We start from the raw sequence: 20,830 nt of genomic DNA on the forward strand, positions 1-20,830 counted from the left end.
AGTTTGACCCGGTTGCCGCATCGGCAACCTCCTCCCCAGACAAAACACCTAGAAGACGACGGAATTTTGCGCAACACATGTCAAGTCTCCGGGTCCCTTATGAAGGGAAAATAGTCTAGGAACGGAAGCGTCCATTCGTCATTGTCAATCTCCCTAACTCCGTTTTCGTGTCGGTTCACCCCCTAAATTTCACCCGGGGGTGAGAGTAGAAAAATAATTGAAGACGCCATCTTGAGTCGGATGCTGACGGTTTTATTAATGGGCGGATTGTTTTTTTGGCGACCAGAACTAAAAACAAAGTTTTTAAGCAAAGTTGGCGCTAATTAAAGATAAAAGAAGAGCAACGGTTCAACCTAATCAGACTTCATGTCTGTGTAGAGATAAATCAAATTTAAAACGGACCGTTCGAAAATAATTACACGTCTTGTTCGAGGCTTGGCCGCGTTCATCACAGCGCGCACCATCCGAATCTAATATCGTTAATTAGATAAACGAAAAACCTTTGGGGAATCGGCTGAATTTTAAAAAGAAGCTGCTGCTGGCAATATTAATGTGTTCCTCTCGTCTCGACTTCAAAGGACTCGACTTGGAAAAATGAACTGATTCTGCTGCTAACTTATTTATACTCAGTTCCAACAGGATTAGTACACTTTTGTCGATTTCAAACACACCGTAATGGAAAAACATACTTTAAAGTTGTTTTTTAACAATTTCAAAGGAGTATAAAGTGACCGTGTTCTATGATAAATGCAATAAAATTGGTAAATATAGGATCTAAAGGAACTACGTAGAAACTGAAACTAATGATGTGTAGTCAATGTAATGTTTTTTGAAAGCTTACAGACAAATTCTATTACGAGAAATTTCAGTGCTAAGGAGTAAGCAATTGTAGCTGGTTATTCTGCAATTAATTATACTATTACTGACAGTAGGTGATTTTACGGAATACTAGAAAGGTCGAAGAGTCCCATCCAGAACCAGAACAAACCCAAGAAAATGGTTTAATGAGACTTGATGGGAAAACGTGCTTGTGTATCCTTCATATAGATACACAAGCACGTTTACTCATAAAATTGACATAACTACACTATATCCGTAAAGGCACGCATAAATTATATTCTGAAAAAACACTGGAAATGTTATTGTTGACCATCCTCGTGTACTACTTTTATTCAATAAACCAGTAAACAATTTACTGAAGAGACAGCTGATCCAAGAATAAAGGTTTGAGAAGTTTTAATACATTATGATTTAGTTAGGACTATTTTTAAAGGATAATCTAAATTTATTGGTAATGTTCTTACGTGGAAATGTCTTTTTGATTAAGTATACGCTAAGACACACGCAAAACACTTAGAGTTCGATGGAGAATCCAAAAATTAAACCAAAAATAGTGGTTTCTACTGCAGAAAATTAAGTTGACTTGTTTCTGTTTTTTTTCTTTGAATCTTGGCTTCATTATCGAAAAACCAGAATTCTGAAAATGTGGTACTACTTATACTAAAGTTCATGGGGGTAGATTATGTAAGTAAAATAAAATTGGCTAAAGAAATGTATATTCGCTTCAATTACTGAAAAAATGTTGAAAGTTGTTCCTAAGAAGAAAAACATTTTTCTTCTTAGGTTAGGTTACGTAAGTGTTTTCTTGTTTAAGTTACGTTTGGTAATGTAATTTTTTCTTCTTTTTAGTTACACTAACCTAACTTAAGAATTTAAGAAACTATAATATATTGTTTACAAATTTTTTAATTTAAATCTGTTAAAAACTGTTATTTGAAAAACATCCTACTGTATTTCATAAGCCAATTTTGGCATATTGTGATGCGCAATACAAAATTTAACTGCAAAACCATTAAAGATGGCTAATTACTAATTAGTGTAAAAGTGGGAGAATTTGGACTTTACCAAAAATCATCAGATTCGCCACTTTTAAAAGTGTATTGTCTTCTAAAACACTTTATTTGGTATACAATTGTAAAAGTTACTCTTATTCCCGGACCACCCTAACATTTCACACCAAAAAAGTCTCTGTATAAAAGAGGTAAAAAAATCTGAAATCTATGTTTTAAAATTTATTGGAATGATACAGGGTGCACCATAATTAAAGTACATCAATCAAAGTTGATTTATTTTTTAATGGGTATTTATTGAATTTGATTTATTTTCTTAAAATGCTGTAAATTTGACACCTAAGCATATCAAACTAAACAGTTTGATCAGACATGTTGAGTTCTTTTTTTGTGAGTTTCTCTTTACTTATCTAGGAACTTTTATATTGAATATTGTTGAAGCGAAATCTGTGACATTATGATGCAAAAATTGGTTCAACATCATATTTTTGGTCTTTTTATATTGCAAATTGCAATATAATAAAATTATTGATTTTAGTTCGGATTTTAGGTAATAAAAAGCATGTAATAAAAAGTTAACTTTAAATTTACAGCAGTTTACGAAAATAAATCATTATCAATTACAATCCCGTTTAAAAACTTTATTCAGCATCCTGTATAATTCCAATACATTATAAAAAGTAGATTTGACAATAATTATTTTTTGTAAGCGTGGTTTTCGACATATTAGGGTACTTTGAGACTTTGTTTTCTAACAATGACATTCAAATCTCTTTAATATTATGTGTAATCCTTCTGATCTGTGTTAGGCACACTGGATTTTACTGTATTTTCATGACAGATAAATTACTGACATGAGTTTTACAACAAAGTTCCAGTTAACTTAAATCAATTTTTAACAGTCTTAGAGCTAGAACTGCTTTAAAAACACAAAACTTAAATCACTCTAATTCTTAAGTGTACATAAAGATACAATTACTCATTTAAATAGTTTATCTAACGAAAACCCAAGGCATAAACATTAGCATAAGTTAAAGCAATCACAAGGAGTGGGAGCTCTTTAAAAATTCAACAAGAAAAAATTCCCATTCGGCTCTATTAAAATAAGCAAGGGGGCCGCCATGTTGGATCCGAAAGGCATTTTTGTTACTAATTAGATACGCTGTCATGCAGGAAGATTCATGGTAGTTTTAGAAACCGAATCTACCATATTGCGGCACCTATAATGAGCTATGGGTTGTTGGGAGGTCGCTGTCTAACAAGAAACAGGTACACGAGATTGATTTTTAGTTTTGGTGTGTTTAATTGGGGAGAGAATTTTTGGGTTCTTTTTCACCAATTAAGGCAAATGCACTTTTAACTAGGTACACATACCTAAAGGGGATAAGGTAAGCAAAAAACTTTAATGAAAAATCTAAATATCTAGTCACGGAATTGAATAAATTTGCATCGCTAAGTATGTTTACTTTTTATTTCAGCAGCGCCGTAATAAATAAATTATTAACCGTTCTCAGTTTTTAATTTATGAAGAAAAGAAGATAATAAATTAATACGTATCATACCGAGATTTATTACTAACTGTTCAGTCTGCACGTCCCGCAGAGCTGACTGGATAAGCTGGGTAAATTTATGTCTTTTAATGTTGAACGCATTTTTTTAACTAATATGTAATTTTACAGTTATAATAAGAGTCCTGGGAACTGAACTCAAAGTTGATTTACTCAAAAAAAAAATCATCCCCCCACTAATGACTACGATTATTCAAAGTCTGGCACAAAAACTTCGTATCTAACATTTCATTAAATGACTAAAAAATGACTAACGACCGCCAAGTGAACGTTTCATTTCCATCAAAAACCTAACAGAGATATCACTGGCGGCTCTCCCACAATAGAGGGGCGACAATGAAAAATCGCCCAGTATTGTGCGTCGACACACAATTGTATAATCTACGAAATAATAGGGTGTCTCTCCCATTTTACGTTTTCGGGATTTATTCAGCTGCTAAAGAATCGAGTATAAAGGACGGTCAGACTGTGACTGGTTTAATTACGATTCGCATTGCCGTTTGCGTCATCTAGCTTTCCGCAAGCTGCTTTTTTCCACGTTTTTCTTTTGATATGGGTCGACATATCCCTCTCATGAATATTAATGGGTTATTATTACACCAGCACTAGAGGACGACTCGCCGTCCTGCCGGTAATTAATCTTCCACGAGACAATTGAGTCTTATTTGAACCGTTTCTCTAATATCTTTACGTCCTAAACTATTTTCGCCTCTAAACTGGGACATCCCATTTTTTTTTCTCACTCCAGACATCACTCACAGGAAGACAAATACGTTACGCCTTGGCGTTATTAATATTTCTTGATATAACATTAATAATACAGTGGATGTTTGGAGAAACACTTTCGGTGGCTCTCATTTACCAGGCCCCAGAATTAGAATCCATTTGTAATATGGGACAAGAAAGTAACGTGCCCTGTCACATACAAATGGGTTATTATTGAGTAGGAAGCACCGGTACTGCCCGTTAATTTTACGTGTCATAAGTTTGGGAGACGGAGGAGTGGATGGGTTTTAATCGACCGGCTGTTTTGAGGCATTTTTGGCAGATGAAAAATTGCACCCACAAGAAAAAGACCAAGAAATTCTGCTTATTTTACTTCAAAGAACCACCACAGTCTAATTAGAACTGTAGTTCTCACCAATATCTTGCCTATTGAACATATTGTTTATTTGGTGTAACCGTTACTAACGATTGCACAACAATTCAAATCATGTTAGAACTGATCTCTAATATAAATTTAGTCCTAGAAAAAATGGATAATGACAATTATGACGAAGAACCTGCAACTAAATGATTTATTCAGAGAATAACGAATGGATATAAATATTTAATGATAAATAAAAGCTTAATGAATATTCATACTTATTTAACCATAAAATTCGATAAAAGATTATTTTGAGAACTGTGATCAAACTGGTCGCTCCTTTTAAATGGAGTTGAAGTAAATAAAAGGTCAGAATAAATTAAATAATCGGCAAAATTATATTTACAAAGGTGAATCTTGATTTGGTGCGCCATTACTCACTAGAAATGCGGATGTCAGTACTATTTCGATTAAATTGACATTTTTGAATTCTTTTAGACCACTAGAAATGAGAAATAACCAAACAAAATAAGATTAATTAAAAGTAAAAAAATACACAAGTATATGACAAAACTGTGGTTATTGATAAAAAAAAAATGCTAATGGCTAGTCTCAGGTTATGGGAATTGCTAATTTAGAGTGCTTTAAGCTGATTTAGTACATTTTGAGATCACTTTGCTAATTTACCCGGATTTAGACTAAATTAGGACATTTTGGCCGGTCTTTATACAATCATTTCATGCGCATTTTGGATATATTAAGGTAATTTGCAGTGATTTAGGCTGATTTCGTTGATGCTGCTTCTTATTTCAGCAGTTTTAGCCTGATTTGGACCATGTATGAGGGTTTAGGCTGTAATTTAAAGTGTTTTATGCTAATTAAGAGTTTTAGGCTGTTTTAAGCTACTTTTGGAAGCTTCAGAAATATTTAGTGCGTTTTCCGTTGATTTAGTACATTTTGTCTTATTATTCACATCAGTGTTTTAGAGCCATTTTAGCCAATGTTTGGTAGTCTTTACTGTAAAAGTGATTTAAGCTAATTTACAAGCGTTTTAAGCTCGTTATGTGATTTTTACTCTGATTTAGTACTTTTTGCTTCATTTCATATTTAGAGCGTTTGACAGTTTCAGGCTGATTTTGGCCATGTATGGCGGTTTGGGCTGTAATCTAAAGTGCTTTATGATAATTTGGTGCGCTTTTATTAAGCTCGTTATGGAAGCTTCAACCTTTTGATTCATCCCATATGTAGAGCGATTTAGGCTGCCTAAGCTTATTCTGAAAGCTTTATGCAAACTTGGCGCATTTCAAGCTTAGCCTAAATTTAGACTGTTTTAAATGCTAAATCTAAATTGGATTTAGACTGTTTCAGGTTTGTTTTGGAGGTTTTAGGGCAATTAAGGAAGTCTTAGTTTGATTATGATTTAGGCTCTATTTTAAAATGTTTCAAGCTAATTTTGAAGGTTTTAAGCTGTCGTATCACTATAAGCAGGTTTAAGTTAAAGGTTATTTTGACTGTGACAGATGCTGTAAGAAATGTCACAGTCAAAGTAACCTTTAGCTTAATCTTGTTAGTTTAGGCTGAATTTGGGCATCTTTACAACAAAAAATAATATAACTTCTTATGATAAGCTAGTATTTAATTTAAGTGACATATTGTTCAAAGCATTTTTTTAATGCTTGCACCACACTAAAGAATAATCTTCAATAAAGATTAACTTAATTTGTTGACAACTGAAAAACACAATTTATACACCACAGACATTTGTCCTGAATTTAGCGTACATTTGTAATTTTAACTACTTTTACTAAAACAAAAACTTTGACTTTTTCAGACGTTTCCGAGCAACTTTCAGATAATTTTCTCCGTTTTTCTAAATTATTATTCTGCTGATCCCTGGTAAAGACAGTAAAGACCATTTAATTCGATATTACAACTTAATAATTACCCCTTGAAAAGAGTTAAATAATTTACAGCACTATCAAATCTCAACGCGTCGCCATTTATCACCCGAAATGCTTATTTAATGGCGTCGGGAGCGCTCGGATTTGCACGGAGTAGGGTTTTTATCGCCCCTGTTGCCACATCGGTCTTTAAATCCCTTAAATAATTGAATTTTATCTAAGTTCAGTCAAGTTATTTGTCAAACAAAATTGGAGGAATCATTTTGTGATTGAAACCAGCAACTTACTTAATTGGTTAAACACTGCACCTTTAATCAACTGAAGAACCTCCTGGTGAATCCTACTTTGATTAACCACCAGAAAAATCGGAAATATTCTAGCCAAAGAAATACTATAATATGATGCTGGTTTTCTGCCGGTGAATCCTCAGAACAATTATTTTGGTAGAAAAGTTTCCTAAGAAAATATGAGTGAAAAATCTGGCAACATCGCCTGCTCCGTTCCCGGTTCATAAATTCAAACTCAACAAGTAGTCCATACACCGTGGCGGTTATATTGTTATTACGGTGCTTATGGTTGCCAACAGATGTAAATTCAGGCTCTATTAGTTTAATCGTTACTTTATAGCTGCTCTAAACGTAATTTTACGGCTTCTGAATACCCTTTTATCATTCGCACGCTCAACAACATAGGAAAAGTCTTTTACACCGATTCCTTCTACTTTGCAACTGATTTTTTGAGTAAATTGACTACAAACTAATAAAATGATAGATGTTGCATGCAGTTACCTTTAATTGGCAAGCGGAAAAATGTAGATTCCTAAAATTATAGCGCACCTTGAAAATTAATTAGCTAGCCAGCCAGTTGCCACAATATCTCAATAAGATGTATTTATTCAGCAGCAAACGACCGTTTAATTTAAGATCGTAAATCATCGCAAGTGAATATTATTGCTTTCCCGTCTAATCACCTATTGAGCAATATCAATCGTCCGTAATCTGGGTTTTAAACGCAGCAGGCTCTTGTATCACAATCTCAACTGTTTGATTTCTTGTTTTACCACGCACTCACAAACGCGTTTATCCAGGTTGAAACCACGACGAGGACTACTTTAGAATATTGAGCAATTTTCGCAAATAGGGCATGAACGGCAGAGCAATAAAACCAAATAGGGGCAATATTTCAAAATCCAAATACAAGTGGTCTAACAGCTGGACAACTACATTATTGTCGGTTTCACAGACCCGCATAGTTTAATCTTTTGATTTACAACCTTCCACAGACAACCACTGATCCTGGTGTATATGATATCTCACTCTCAATCCGACCACATTTTTCAATTGGAGATAAATTAGGTCGGCTTGATAAGGAAGTCAGAATTAAAAGGGATTAGAGATAGATCAACATAGAAAAGGAAATCCAGCTATGTAGTCTTGATGCCGGCAATAAATTACAACCTGAACAGGCTCTAGGGTACCTCAAGGAACCCTACCAGGTACTGTAAATTGAGACATCCGTCTTATGCAAAATTGAATCAACCTTCAGCGACCCCCAATAAATTTCAAATAGGAAAGTGTCAAGATTAGGAGCGGTTTTGTATGGGTTACCACCTGAGTGATTGACACTGTACACCTTAGTAGATTAAGGTAAAAGGATTTTACAATAATGGAGTTGAAGGTTGTTGTGCAATAGAAAGACTCTAGTCACGGTGGTTAATTTGGTACCCAAAACCATATACCAGAGAATTTTCAGAAAGATATTAGGCAATATTCGCAGAACTCAACAAATCTTAGAAGAGATTCTACTGTTTGTATATTCTACTTTTGATAGCAATTTAAAAAGAAAATGTTTTTGGTTTTAAAGTGTCTGTCAATTATTTTTCCAAATAAGAAGAAGAATATGCTTCTTCTTTCAATGTCCTAATTAAATTAAGTAAGAGTGAAACCAAGCATCAATTGGTTGTTATGAGAAAAACTTGGTCTGATATTGAGAAAAAGTGGATGTATTTGATAGGACGAACTGAAAGCAAGCTTTATAACTACTTAAGACAGGTAAAAATGTTTGGCACTATTATAAGGCACATATCTAGATAGCCCGATCACTAATGTCTCTCTAAGAACTCGGATCTGAAATCGTCACTACATTCTCTAATGTTTCTCAATGTTGGAATCTCAATGTAGAGAATCGAGAACACATTGTATGATATGAGGTATAATTTTATAGATTTTTACTTCCAAAACAACCGGTTGATTCTTGGTCTTACTTTTACTAACACTTATCTTACTTTACTTTAACTATTTTTTAGCTCTTTCTAATGTCAACCGTGTTGTTCTTCAATTCTCTTCATCTGTCTACAGTCTTTAAAGCAGTTCGCATCTGTCTAAAACATTGTGACGCCTTTTTTAATGGACTTGTATTCTTCAAGTGTCTATCGTTTCTGTTAAGTGCCTGTCCATGCTTTGTTAGCAACTTGTTAGACCCTAATTAATATAAAACTGCTCTTATCCGTCACATTCATTGAGCCTTCTATGGAATATTATGGTTTACATGCTTGTAACTTATTGTTTTCAAAAATTGCTGAAACAGAGTTTTTTTTAATAGGAATTATAAGAATATTTTATTACTGCATACTTTTGTTGGGTTTAATAGCGTGCAACAGCAAGTGACATCTATACTTAACTCTCCAAGTTAAAGTACGAGTGGTGTTTTCACGGACTGTTTAATAAATCATTCGTCCTACACCCAAAAAGGTCCATATACACAATTATTTTGGCCCAAACCGAAGGAACCGACATCTATGGAGCTGGAAAAACCATTCGTACTCTAATTCCTTGCGTTAAGTACAGATGCCACTAGGTGTTGTGCGCTACCCCCATCTATGTCAGTTTTCACTTCATATATTGAAATAAAGGTTTTGGACTAATTAGTAATTACTAAAGTAGTACCTATTTTTCCAGCATGAAACTTGGTCAAAATTAAATTACAAAATCAAACAGAACTCACCAAATTGACTCCTCATCCAAGGATACAAAGGACTAGGCAACGCTGACGCGGTATTATTGGGTGGTTGTTGCCCTTGCGGTTGGCCTTGCATGGGCGGCTGCTGATGCTGCTGTTGATGTATGTTGGGATTCTGTTGGCCGCCGTACATCATATGCTGCTGGTGGTGTTGCTGATGGTGCTGCGGATGCTGCTCCTGCATATGGTGGCCCATATGGAGGTTCTGGGACGTGTCCAACGGCGGACTACCCGTCTGTCCCAGAACCCCGTTCTGCGTCACCGCGGCCGCTTGCAACTTACAACTAGCGTACACCACCGGAGTTTGGTGTCCATTCGCTGTGGCTGTGTCCATGGGTCCCATATTAGTGGGACTGTCCGGTCGGTAACCTGGTACACAATCTAGTTCCAGAAAGAAAGTCGGTCTTTAAAAATATAGCCTATGATTCAAGGTATTGTTGGTTTTACAGTTGAAGTTTTACAAGGTGAATCAATTGATCTTTGCCTGCTTCTAAACATAAAGAGAAAGAAACTTACTGTTGGTGATCACGTTTCCAGCAAACTGGAAATATCAAGGCAGAAAGATTGCTTAACTAGACAAATATCAATCGAAATAAGTTCTATATTTATAAATATACCTAATATTTGAATGTCATTGGAAAGTCATCAACACAAGCTACAAGAGTACTAAAAAACTGTCTTGAATGGTTCTCAGACTCTTAACTCATGCACTTTGGATATAGATTATAAAAAGGAGTTTTGATGATGTGCACGCAAAGAACCATTGATTAGACTATACTAGTCTGTGACACATAATAAAATTACCTTGAGTAACATCCATTTGTTGGGCGTTGTAGTATCCAGGGTTTCGAATATCCATTCGATCGTAGGGTGGAAACCTAGGGTAAGGCATACCTTGGGGTGGTTGACCGGCAGCCGGAGGTCCACCATAATGGTGGGGAGGTATGCCTTGCCTAAGACCGACGACCGAAGGATCAGCAGCACAAGCTGAAGGGTCCGTTTGCACTGCCCCGCCACCATGGGCTACCTGTCCGTAATGGTGCTGCTGGTGTTCCGCTGAAACGACACCTCCATTTCGCATGTCCGGCATGTAGTTGGCAAAGTACGAACTCATGCTACTTAGTTTCGAGCTTGATCACAGAAATTTGAGAAAAACTTTTCACGCCGGTTCACTGAGTGCACTCGGATCACTTCAGGCGGCACATTTATTGCATTTTTTTCACTATTTTAACACTACGCATCCACTAGTGGGTCACTTAGGTAATCCTTTTCCAGCTGGATGACAGAGTGGGACTCGTCTCGTTCAGCCAACACAAAAAATAACTGTCATAAAGCCCTGAAACAAACGAGAGCCGATGTTAGTTTTTTAAGTTCGTGTTTACCAATTATGCAAAGCGAAATGCTAATTGAACGAATGGGCGACATAATGTTTTATGATGCACGTAAATGTTTTGCAATGAGACGGGCAGTAGGATTACTTTCGTTATTATTAGTTTAATAAGAGCAATTGTTCGTGGCCAGCACCCGTTTGCCGCAAATTAAGTTGCACTACATATTATATAAGGTCAACGTTACAATTATGATATTTAACCGTACTGTATATGTCCGATTCCGAAATCGTTTCAGGTCCATAACCGAAACATGACTGTGTTCAAAAATCAAAACTAAAGCCCAACCAATGTGACAAAATGAATGACACATGATGTAAAATGGAACTTCATAATTAGGTTTCACGCTTAATATCCAGATGTATGGCGAGCGGAACACTTGCTTTTAGTTAGCCATGGTTGTTGTTTCCGAAACCAATGAATTTTTGTCAGATCCTGATCGAGATTAATTGGCATTTTCACGATCTATTGAAATTCTTTTGCCAACTATGAGCGGGCTCGGATGCCGAACTGGCATCTGACTAATCGGCTCGGGAATAGCTTCGCGACGAAATTGGTTTAATCTTGTTTCCGAGGGTTTAACTTGTTTTGTTTGGTTATTTAACAGAGTTTTAGATGTGAATTGTTTAAATAGCAAGTCTTGAATTCCGTAAGATGTTGTATTAAATTTTCAACTTTTTCATCTAAGGTCAATGATCTGTAGTTTTATTGAAAAAATTACCACTATGTAGTTATCCGATATAAAAGCACCGTATCTAATCCTAAATGAAATTATTTTGGTTTGTAGAGCACAGGAACTTTAAGAAAAATAAATTACCAGAAAGAAAACTATCAAGTCCAAAGTGAGAGTAAAGTAAATGTTTTGCATGTAACAAATATAGAAACAATCACCTTTCAATTACAGTGTTACCCATATTGCTTTGATTTTTGGCATAAGTAAACCATTTATTACCGTTTAAAAATGTAGACAAATACCTATCATGACGTGTAGTTTTTAAACTTTTTTGCATTATAAACAATCAGCAATTACAGAACGATTCAAAGTATTTTTAAATTGAATACTTTTCAATTTAAGTAGATTGTGATCTCGGTCATGCGTCGATTCTGTCTACGATGGTGAATGAATTTATTCGAATACAGGGTGTTGCTTATTGTTTTTTTGTGTAGGTAGCATCTGAATTGAGAGAATAACGCACAGAAAAATTACAAAATTCAATAAATATTGTTAAAAAAAATTATTAAGTAAACGGTGAACCAACACAAATAATTATGAAGACAAGCCTACAGTGTCTTCTACAACTTTCCGTTGAAAAACTAAATTGCTCGGTTTTTATTTACTTTTTTGATTTTTAGGAAACTTTGGTCCAGGTTTCACTGTATTTTTCTTTTAACTTATAAAAATAAAAATTGATAATCGGATGGATTATAGAAAATTGAATAATCATGCATCAATTGTATTGAAATTGAATAATGTTATACAAACATTGAATGAACCATGAATTATTGAAACATTGATGGTTGTACTTCGAATCTTTCTACAACCACAAGTAATACTTACTTTTTTTTTGTATTTATGGCATACATATCTATTTTTAAAATAAAGTGAAAAATTTTTTTATGAAATAAAGTTTCAATTCAAAATACTGCAAAAACAGACTAAGTATCACAATTTTACTAAAAATCCTTTAAAATAAAGGATTATCACCTCTCAATGAGCATTTTCTAGTTGTTAAAATGTACGAGCACAATTGGAGCACAACGTCGATAACAATTGTTACTTTAAAGGCATTTTTCATGGTTTTTGGAGTTTGTGAAGATCATTTTGGTTTTTGAGAGTTGTTTTAATAAGTCTAGAAAGTGCTATAATATGAATTTTACCTAAACGAATGCTTTTGTATTGTTTGATTTCACCTACTCCGGAAGTTTTGAGGTGTAGTTTCAGTTGTCAACATTTTAATTTTTTACGGTAACGTGATTGTTTGAAAAAGTCACGTGATCATTTCTTGCCAGTCTTTAAATTTCATCTTTTGATTTTTTAAGATGCGCTATTAAGGTCACGTGACCAAAAATCTAACATTCTAAAACTCAAATTGCAATTTTAGTAATTTTTAGTTAATTAAGTAATTTTCCTGGAATACAATTATTGCTATAAAATTGTACTCAATGAAACTCATCACATATTTTTAGGTAGGATTTCGGTAAAAGAAAATAAGTTCAGATCAGGAAAAATATTGCAACTTTGCTAATTTAATGCCTGGCATCAGAGTCACATCACATTACATGTTGTCATCTTCAAGACAACTATAAAGATGTCAAATTGATGATTGATTTAAACATTTATATTTACAAAAAAACCACTCTGAAATTAGAAAACATAAAATTCGATTTTTTTTCCAACAGGAAAACGAATTAAGATCCTGTTGAAAAATGTCCCGGAAGCTCCCTAATCTCCCAGGGACTCCCTATTGAAAAGGAGTGTTTACTTGGGCGTAAGGGAAAGTGATTGCATCGGTTCGCTTTTTGTTCCGTCCTGGACGAAGGACGATTTGTCAAGCTAAAAGGTTCCGCACTCGCACACACATGTAATTCGTTAAGGGCAGCCATTGTGACGCCAATGGCATTACCGACTAGTTTTTTTTCCAAAAATTCGGTTCTTTGTGATTTTTAAAGGGTTAAAAACAGGGGCGTACAAATGCCTCAAATTTATAGTAAAAAATTATATGTTAACAGGATGTAGTACACTATAAATCAAAATTTAAAGACAACCCAGCATATTCGGCGCCAATGTCGCACCAATCCGAACGCCTGATGTTTTTAGTCTTCCATCCACCAAAAGCAGACATGTTTTGATGTACCCTGTGCTCTAGTCTCTTGCTTTTTGTTTTTACTTCCTGGCGTGGATTTATGGGCGACGCGAGAGTTGAACACTAACGTCGTTCCCGATTTGATATATTCGGCGGGGGTAACAGGAACAAAGTGAAAACTTTTTACTCCAGACGGAGGGTTGCCGATTAATTGATATTCCTCAACCAGTCGTTTGAAATGATCGAAGGCGGGAATTGAGAAATTCACCCTTCACGTCATTAGCATCGCGATCATCGTCCGTGGAGCCTGGCCAGTTTCAATTCAGGGCGAGCGATAATAATTGGGTGAAAGGCGAAATGAGATTTGCATGTAAATAGTGAGCCGACTCCGTGGGGAAGCAACTTTTAATTTAATCAAAGAACTTGGCACTCCGGGGTGTGTTTCGAACGGAAAGCAAGGGTGAGGTGTAAATGGCGTCGGTTTCAGCGGTGCGACGGCCGCCGAACCTGGGGGGCAATTAATATTCGCAGGACCGGTAAAACGATACTAGAATTTGTAGGGCACAATGGCGTAACGATTCTATTTTAAATATATCTTTAATCTAAAAAATAAACTTTAGAATTAGGTATCCAAAATAACATTTAAAAATATATCACCAGTTTAAATTACAATCGCCCTAAGTTAAGACTGATGGTACTTAGCCAGTTTTCCAACAAATACAAATTTTAAAATCAATACTATTTAATAAAAATAAGTGTATTGATTTTGCAGATAGTTTAACATTTTTAAAAATTAATGTCACAGTCTAAATTAACAATTGCGATGTTAAGCGTATATTAAGAAAATTTAAGCAAGATTAAGTAAAAAAAAACAACAACAACTATTACGTACTAAAAGTTGTTTACGACAATTTTGAGGTATTGTCAATAGATTGCACTATTTGTTGCCAAAAAGGTCAAAAAGAGCTAAGTAGACTTAATTTTTAGGTTTTTATATCAGACTTAAACTTGTAGCTTGCCCTTTCAAAATATCCGGTTTTAAGGGTACCAAAACATTTAAAATGTTTCAGAAACAGCTAAAATTCCAAGTTGTCCTGAACTTAAAATACATAAAAGTAACTTTCAAGGGTAAACAAAATTTATGCCAAATGTTGGATCTTTTTATTCTGCGAATAATGAGACAATTATTATTCATAAAGAATTGGAAATCCGCAAAATGAAAATACTACACGTCAATAAATGGTGGCAATTGACGCAAACATGCCTAATCCGAATGTTCATAGTTTTGGGTATACAAGGTGTTGAAGATTAGAATTTGTATTCGTTTTTTTTGGTACTATTTCCAAAATACAAAGGTAGAAACTTTTGAGAGAAATTTTTGAGAAAAAAGGAAAAAGGAATTAAAAAATCTAATGTTTGAATTAATCATAAAATAAAGGACTAGTAAATAGTGATGATGAGGGCTGTACATACTCTGTATATCAAAAACTGAGTCCAAAACTATCAACATTGGCATCAGGAATGTTTGCGTAATTTGCAATCATTTCACTTGTACTATTTCCAGCTTCTGAATCCTTTATAAATCACCCTGTATATTACTTGGACCTGGTTCAAAAAAGCAGATAAATGATTGTGCTGGAAAATCGTTGCAATGCATTTTATATATTTTTGAGGGTGGCAAAGGGCATTTTCAAGTTTAAGAGTCTGAAACGTATAGAAAAGCTATAAAATGACTACATGTTTGATTACATTTTCTAATATTGAAGCAAATTGTATCAATTTTGAAAAACGTTCATATCAACCTATATGTACTTTAAGCTCAATATAATCTTTATGCCCTCCCTTAACATGAATAAAAACTTTGTTTTATTGTCTCTGCAATGCAAAGTTTTGGAACACCCTGTGTACAACTGATGTGGTTTAGAGCAAAATGAACCGTATGTCAAAAGCAACCATCAGATCTGTTAGAAGTTAAAATAGAAAATATATGTAACCCGGTAAAAAAATCATCAAAATCAATCAAATGTAAACTTCAGAACTCTTTATATTTGCTTGACGCTTTAAATTTGGTTAATGCTTTAATCCAACAATTCACTTTTAATTAAACTTTACTTCAACTACTTTAAAGCACAATGTGAAATTCTCAAATTGGTTTTACGCTGTCCAACACCTCATAAAAATGATGTTAATAGACGTAAATTTAAAAAAAGTGTGAAGTATAAGAAACGCAATAACAATATCTTTGAGTTACATGACACATAAAAAAAGTAAATCAGTAATTATTATACTGTCAATAAGTATTCTAATGAAGTGATGAATAAATAAAAACTACAATTTTAGTTGCATTCTGGAAAGCTTTTATGGTAATAGGTTAATTTTCATTCAGCATATTGCATTACAATTTAAAGTTAACTACTGGGACATACCTAGTATGGTAATAGATTTGATTTAAATATAGCGCAATTATAAAGCGATTTCATATAAAAAAGCTCATGGATGTAATTAATGATAAAAAAATCATACCACTTGGTTGATATAAGTGTGCAGTGGCTTATCTTTGATAAGAAATTCCACTAAACCCTTTGAAAAATACTAAAAAACCTAGTGGGGACGCTAATGCCTTACAAAACACACGATAAGCCGATCTAAAGTTTGTTCCTGGGTTTTGGGCTATAATATAAAACAATCAATATCACAACGGAAACGACGAAAATCATACCGCCCCGACCCTCATTCTTTATTAGGTATTCATAGAGTTAGAGGGGTCGTAAATCATGCTTCCAGAATGTGTATTTCCAGAGGAAAATATTTCGGATTGTGTGAATAACACAAAGGAAATATGTATTCAAATGCCGAGGGCGGATTTGCCGATAGAATAATACCGCAAACTTGCATAAACGGGGTTTTTGAACGTTAAAAATAGAATTAATTCTTCTTATATTAATTACTGCAGTTAAAGAAGCTGCGATATGATTTGTTTACTGTCATCAATCATATTCAATTAGGCCCCCCAGATAATCAACCGTCTATTAATATCCGTATCTTAAAAATTGAGATTATTTAACAAAGCTCCGTTATTCCGTATCGTTAACTCGACAGCTACTGATTAACAATATGCAGATTGCAATTAACGCTAATGAATTAAACATTACTTTTAATGACGGGGTATTAAATGAATTGATGACGTATCATCACCCCAGTTTTACGTTTCGCAAGGATACGTTTTTATCTCTTTTGTATCGCCAACATACATATTTTATTAAAACGTGATTAATTAATTTTTTTTCTTGACTAAAAAACTAAAATAAAATCGACCAATCAAGACCGGTTTCCAAATGTAGAACTTCTGCTATCGATGGTAGCAACGCCCCTACCGGATGATGGGCCAACTTTTTATTCAGACCCATGACGTGAAAGGTCGGTAATACAGCTATCTTTAACGGCCGTTAAAAAAGGTGTTTTACGAGTTGGATGTTGTGTATGGCTCGATTTACAGATATCTTTATGTTTCTCGTTTCTGTTGCTTTTCAGATCCATAGAGACTTTCTGCATTCCTGTTCAGTTTTTTCAATTTTTTTCCGTGGTAGGTCAAGGTATTATTGACCTTAAAGTTATCAAATATCTCTCTTCTGAGGTCATTAAGGACAAAATATCTCTCTAAAATTTTGGTAGAGAAACTAGATACAATTTTTTTCTTTAGACTTTTTCTGAATTCCAAGGAAAAAAAGAAAATGCAGAAGATGCAAATTGTTTTTCAGGGACTCACAGATCTTGTCTCAGTCTTCGGAAAATATCTCTTTTAACTTCTGAAGCCCTTGAGAAAAAAATGTCCAAAATGTCCCTCCAAGCAAAAATTTTGCTTGTTCCTGTATTTGTTGAAAAATATTTTCTGTTCTGTTTACCAAACAATCGCTACCCGTTTAGCAAATATATTTGCTCAAAACAAAAATTTGGCTAAATAAATTCCGTAGCAAATGTAACAAATATTTGCTTTGTGTGTAATGCCTGCTTTAGGCTTTTGTAGAAAATTAAATTTTCTACTTTTTTGTTCCGTAACTTACTTACAATTATAAATATAATAAAAACAACTTAAGGCTTGAAAGTAATTGAATTACATTTTTCAATTCGTAAGTAATCCAACTATCGACAGCTCTGCTGACATACAGGAAAAGATAAGTGTCAACAATGATATGCCGCCGTCTTTTCAATTTCTATAAATTATTAACACAACAATTCTGATTTTTCCCAGTTTGATGAATAGCCTGGAGGTTAAGGATCAACCCAAACTGGAAAAATATGATAACAGATGATATCTTAAAAGTTGGGAATACGTGATGGAATGCATGCCATTCCTATAGTATAATCGATGACCCCCAGTTACCCTCTATAATCGGTTAGTTTCGTAAATAATAATTCATTTAGTGTGTGCAAAAAAAGAATTGATAACGGTTTGTTTTGCTTTTGGTGGAGCTTTAACAAAACCCGCCTAAAGAAAGGAAAACAAATGGAATGACTTAATGGAAAAGATAAATGTTGTGAATTCCATCCCATTTTGGTATAAAACTGTTTTTCATTTATAAAAATTTGTATAAGTGGTACACTTATTTTTATAATATGTAAATGAAGGAAGAGGAGTCATTGTACACAAACAATGATTTAAACAATTTGACCAACAGCTACTTGACCTCTTGTTTTGGGAATGATTTATTAAGGATATTGGCACTGTATCGATCTATTATTGTTGATTATAATTAATTAGTAAGGAACTATTGACACTTGAAACGAAGCCGAAGATTAATCACTTTTAAATGATACAGTAATCAATTACTATTTTATTTAGAACTTAATTCTCAGTTAATTTAGAATATAGTCTGTTCACGATCTTTTTGTTTCTACCCTTCTTATGTTTAATTGGAATTTACCTGGTATTATAAATTGACAAAATATTAAGTCAGACATTTTTGTTTAATTAGTACAAGTTGCCGTAAACATTGTCAGAGGTTAGAAAAACAGTGCATTTTTGACTAAACCCCTTTCGAAAGAGCATGAAAAATACTGCAAACTGAGCCAATTTAAATTTCAAAATAATGTCAAAAAACCTTTTTGAAAAGGTTTGAAGTGCTTTTTTTGTGCTTATTTCATCTAATACAAGATCCTTTATGCTCTTTGATATCCTTGAATTCAAAAAACTACCAAAATTGATCATTATTTGTCTCTGAAGAGGAAATGCTAGACCAGTAGCCAGATTACAAGACATTTCCAGAAAAATAGGAGATTTTTTTTTTTGGGCTATTTGTTGGGAAAATTTTTTCTCCTGGGGAAAAAATATTTATTAGCGAAATAACTGGGGATTATAGGTCTGACTTACTACTCGAAACCACCCTTTTTGGGACAGTTTCAGTTTCTAAAGAACTTATACCTTGGAAATCTCTGGAAAGGAGTAAACTAAAGTTTTGTAATTAATTTTGGCGTGCACAACAGTGTTCTAGGCCGGTTTTCACTATTAAATTATTAAGAAAAATCAGTGCCAAAATATACAAGTTGCATATTCTTAGCTGTATGAGGAAATGTTCAAATTTCTTTACTCAGGAGAATTGGTGCAATACAAACTAAATATACTTTTTGAAAAATGAAGTTGAATAACATCGTGAAACATTAAAAAAGCTAACCCTAACTAATTCGACACCGGATTGACTGCAAACGACTATTGGCTCGCATTCATTGAACTATCCGGATAGTGGCCGCTGTTACGGTGATTTACTGGTTTGCATATCGGATAGTCATTGAAAAGCCAATTGAAATCGATCGCTTTAATCGCACATGATGAAAACAATTAATCATTCCCCCCAGGTCGAATGCGCATCGTTTGTGTCCTCCACCTTTTTGTGTTACTCTCCCTAATAATTGTATAAGTTGTCCACACATAAATTAGCTAGTTATCTAGACTTCAGCAGAAGCCTGAATAATCAACTGACGAATCTAAATTAGATTGATAGTATCAACAGCTCGAATTTCGTATATCCACTTCACGGAAGCCGTAGTACTTTGTGGTTGCCTGGCGTTTTTCGGTTAAAAATTCTAAGAACACTTCAATAAACCGCTACGAAACCCCATATTATACATCATGAAACTGGTCTGGCATTTATGCTCATGTCAGGCATTTTTCTTGACCTTTCCCCTTTGATACGTAATCTCGAGAATGTTTTTATGGACATTGTCGTGTCGGATGTTGAAGATAACGACTCAAGTACACAATTTTCAGAAACCGAGACTAGTTGCTCAAGAAGTGACATTCCTTTTTTTATGTGTCCACCTTTGCTCCGTATCATACCAACGCTGCAACGTGCTGACACCTTTATATAATACAAGCCAGGTTATACACGGGACTTTCCTTTGAAAACTTTACAAATACTATCCCAGTTCCCAGTTTCCTTTTGCTTTCAATAAGAGCGTGCCCGAATCCAGGCTATAAATTTATCGGTCGCCGACACTTTTGTGTAGTAGTTGTGTTAGGTCTGAATTGTAATCGGGAGAACGGAAGTACCGGGAAAGTGCGGAGAAACGCCCGGATTTATCTCACTTCCGGTACCGGACTCAAGCACAGATTGTTTTCTGATTTAGGTTCGTTTAAATTCAACGCTAATCGTTCTATATGTAGATCTATTGACTTTTAATGGTTTTTTCAGTTCAACTGGAACGAAAATATCGTTCAGTTCTGTACTTGAAACAGAACTAAATATGTTTTCAGTTTTTCAAAATATAAAATGCAAATAGCAACAATCAACTGGCTACTGTTCAATATTTTCGTTATTATAATACTATAGTAGGTATATTTCATATGTTCTAGGTTATAGAAGATACAAACCGTCCAGCTAGAAAACACTGTCAAAGTGTTTATAATTAAAAAACTCAGTAAATCGTCATTTCCTCTATACAAGTATGCTGGATTGATATGTTGGATCTCTTAGATTATGTCAAAATTATGAAAAATACAATTAAGGCTGTATTTTATTGTTCTAAACTAAACAGTTGTTACTCCTATTGAATTGAAAGGAAGAAAATCCTGAATTTAAGATATTTGATTAGTATCTATAGTAATTTATTTTAATACCAAATTAGGAATCGTTTTGAAACTTGTCCTATAGTATAGTAGTATAGAAATCGCTGACCATTGACCACATGAAAAGAAAAATTTATTCATTATGCCAAAACAA

The 20,830-nt window shown here is 34.2% G+C and overlaps 1 protein-coding gene and 1 long non-coding RNA gene across 13 annotated transcripts in view; one reads left to right on the forward strand and one right to left on the reverse strand.

The window, feature by feature from the left end:
• LOC145730270 (uncharacterized) overlaps positions 1-20,830 on the forward strand; it is a 243,325-nt gene that overhangs the window by 91,246 nt on the left and 131,249 nt on the right. The gene's annotated exons all lie outside the window — the stretch shown is intronic.
• The window catches only part of Antp (homeotic protein antennapedia), a 141,902-nt gene that overhangs the window by 5,605 nt on the left and 115,467 nt on the right, over positions 1-20,830 (reverse strand). For all 11 annotated transcript variants that reach the window (XM_081981386.1, XM_081981384.1, XM_081981387.1 and 8 more), the window contains 2 exons: positions 10,229-10,760; positions 9,410-9,805 (listed from right to left, as the gene is read on the reverse strand). In XM_081981386.1, the coding sequence (XP_081837512.1) occupies positions 9,410-9,805; positions 10,229-10,538 (706 nt within the window). In that variant the 5' untranslated portion in view covers positions 10,539-10,760. The remainder of the gene's footprint in view (positions 1-9,409; positions 9,806-10,228; positions 10,761-20,830) is intronic.

This window comes from Ips typographus, linkage group LG6, assembly GCF_016097725.1.
Source record: "Ips typographus isolate SLU linkage group LG6, UJ_Ityp_2.0, whole genome shotgun sequence".
In the NCBI taxonomy this organism is placed as follows: Eukaryota; Metazoa; Arthropoda; class Insecta; order Coleoptera; family Curculionidae; genus Ips; species Ips typographus.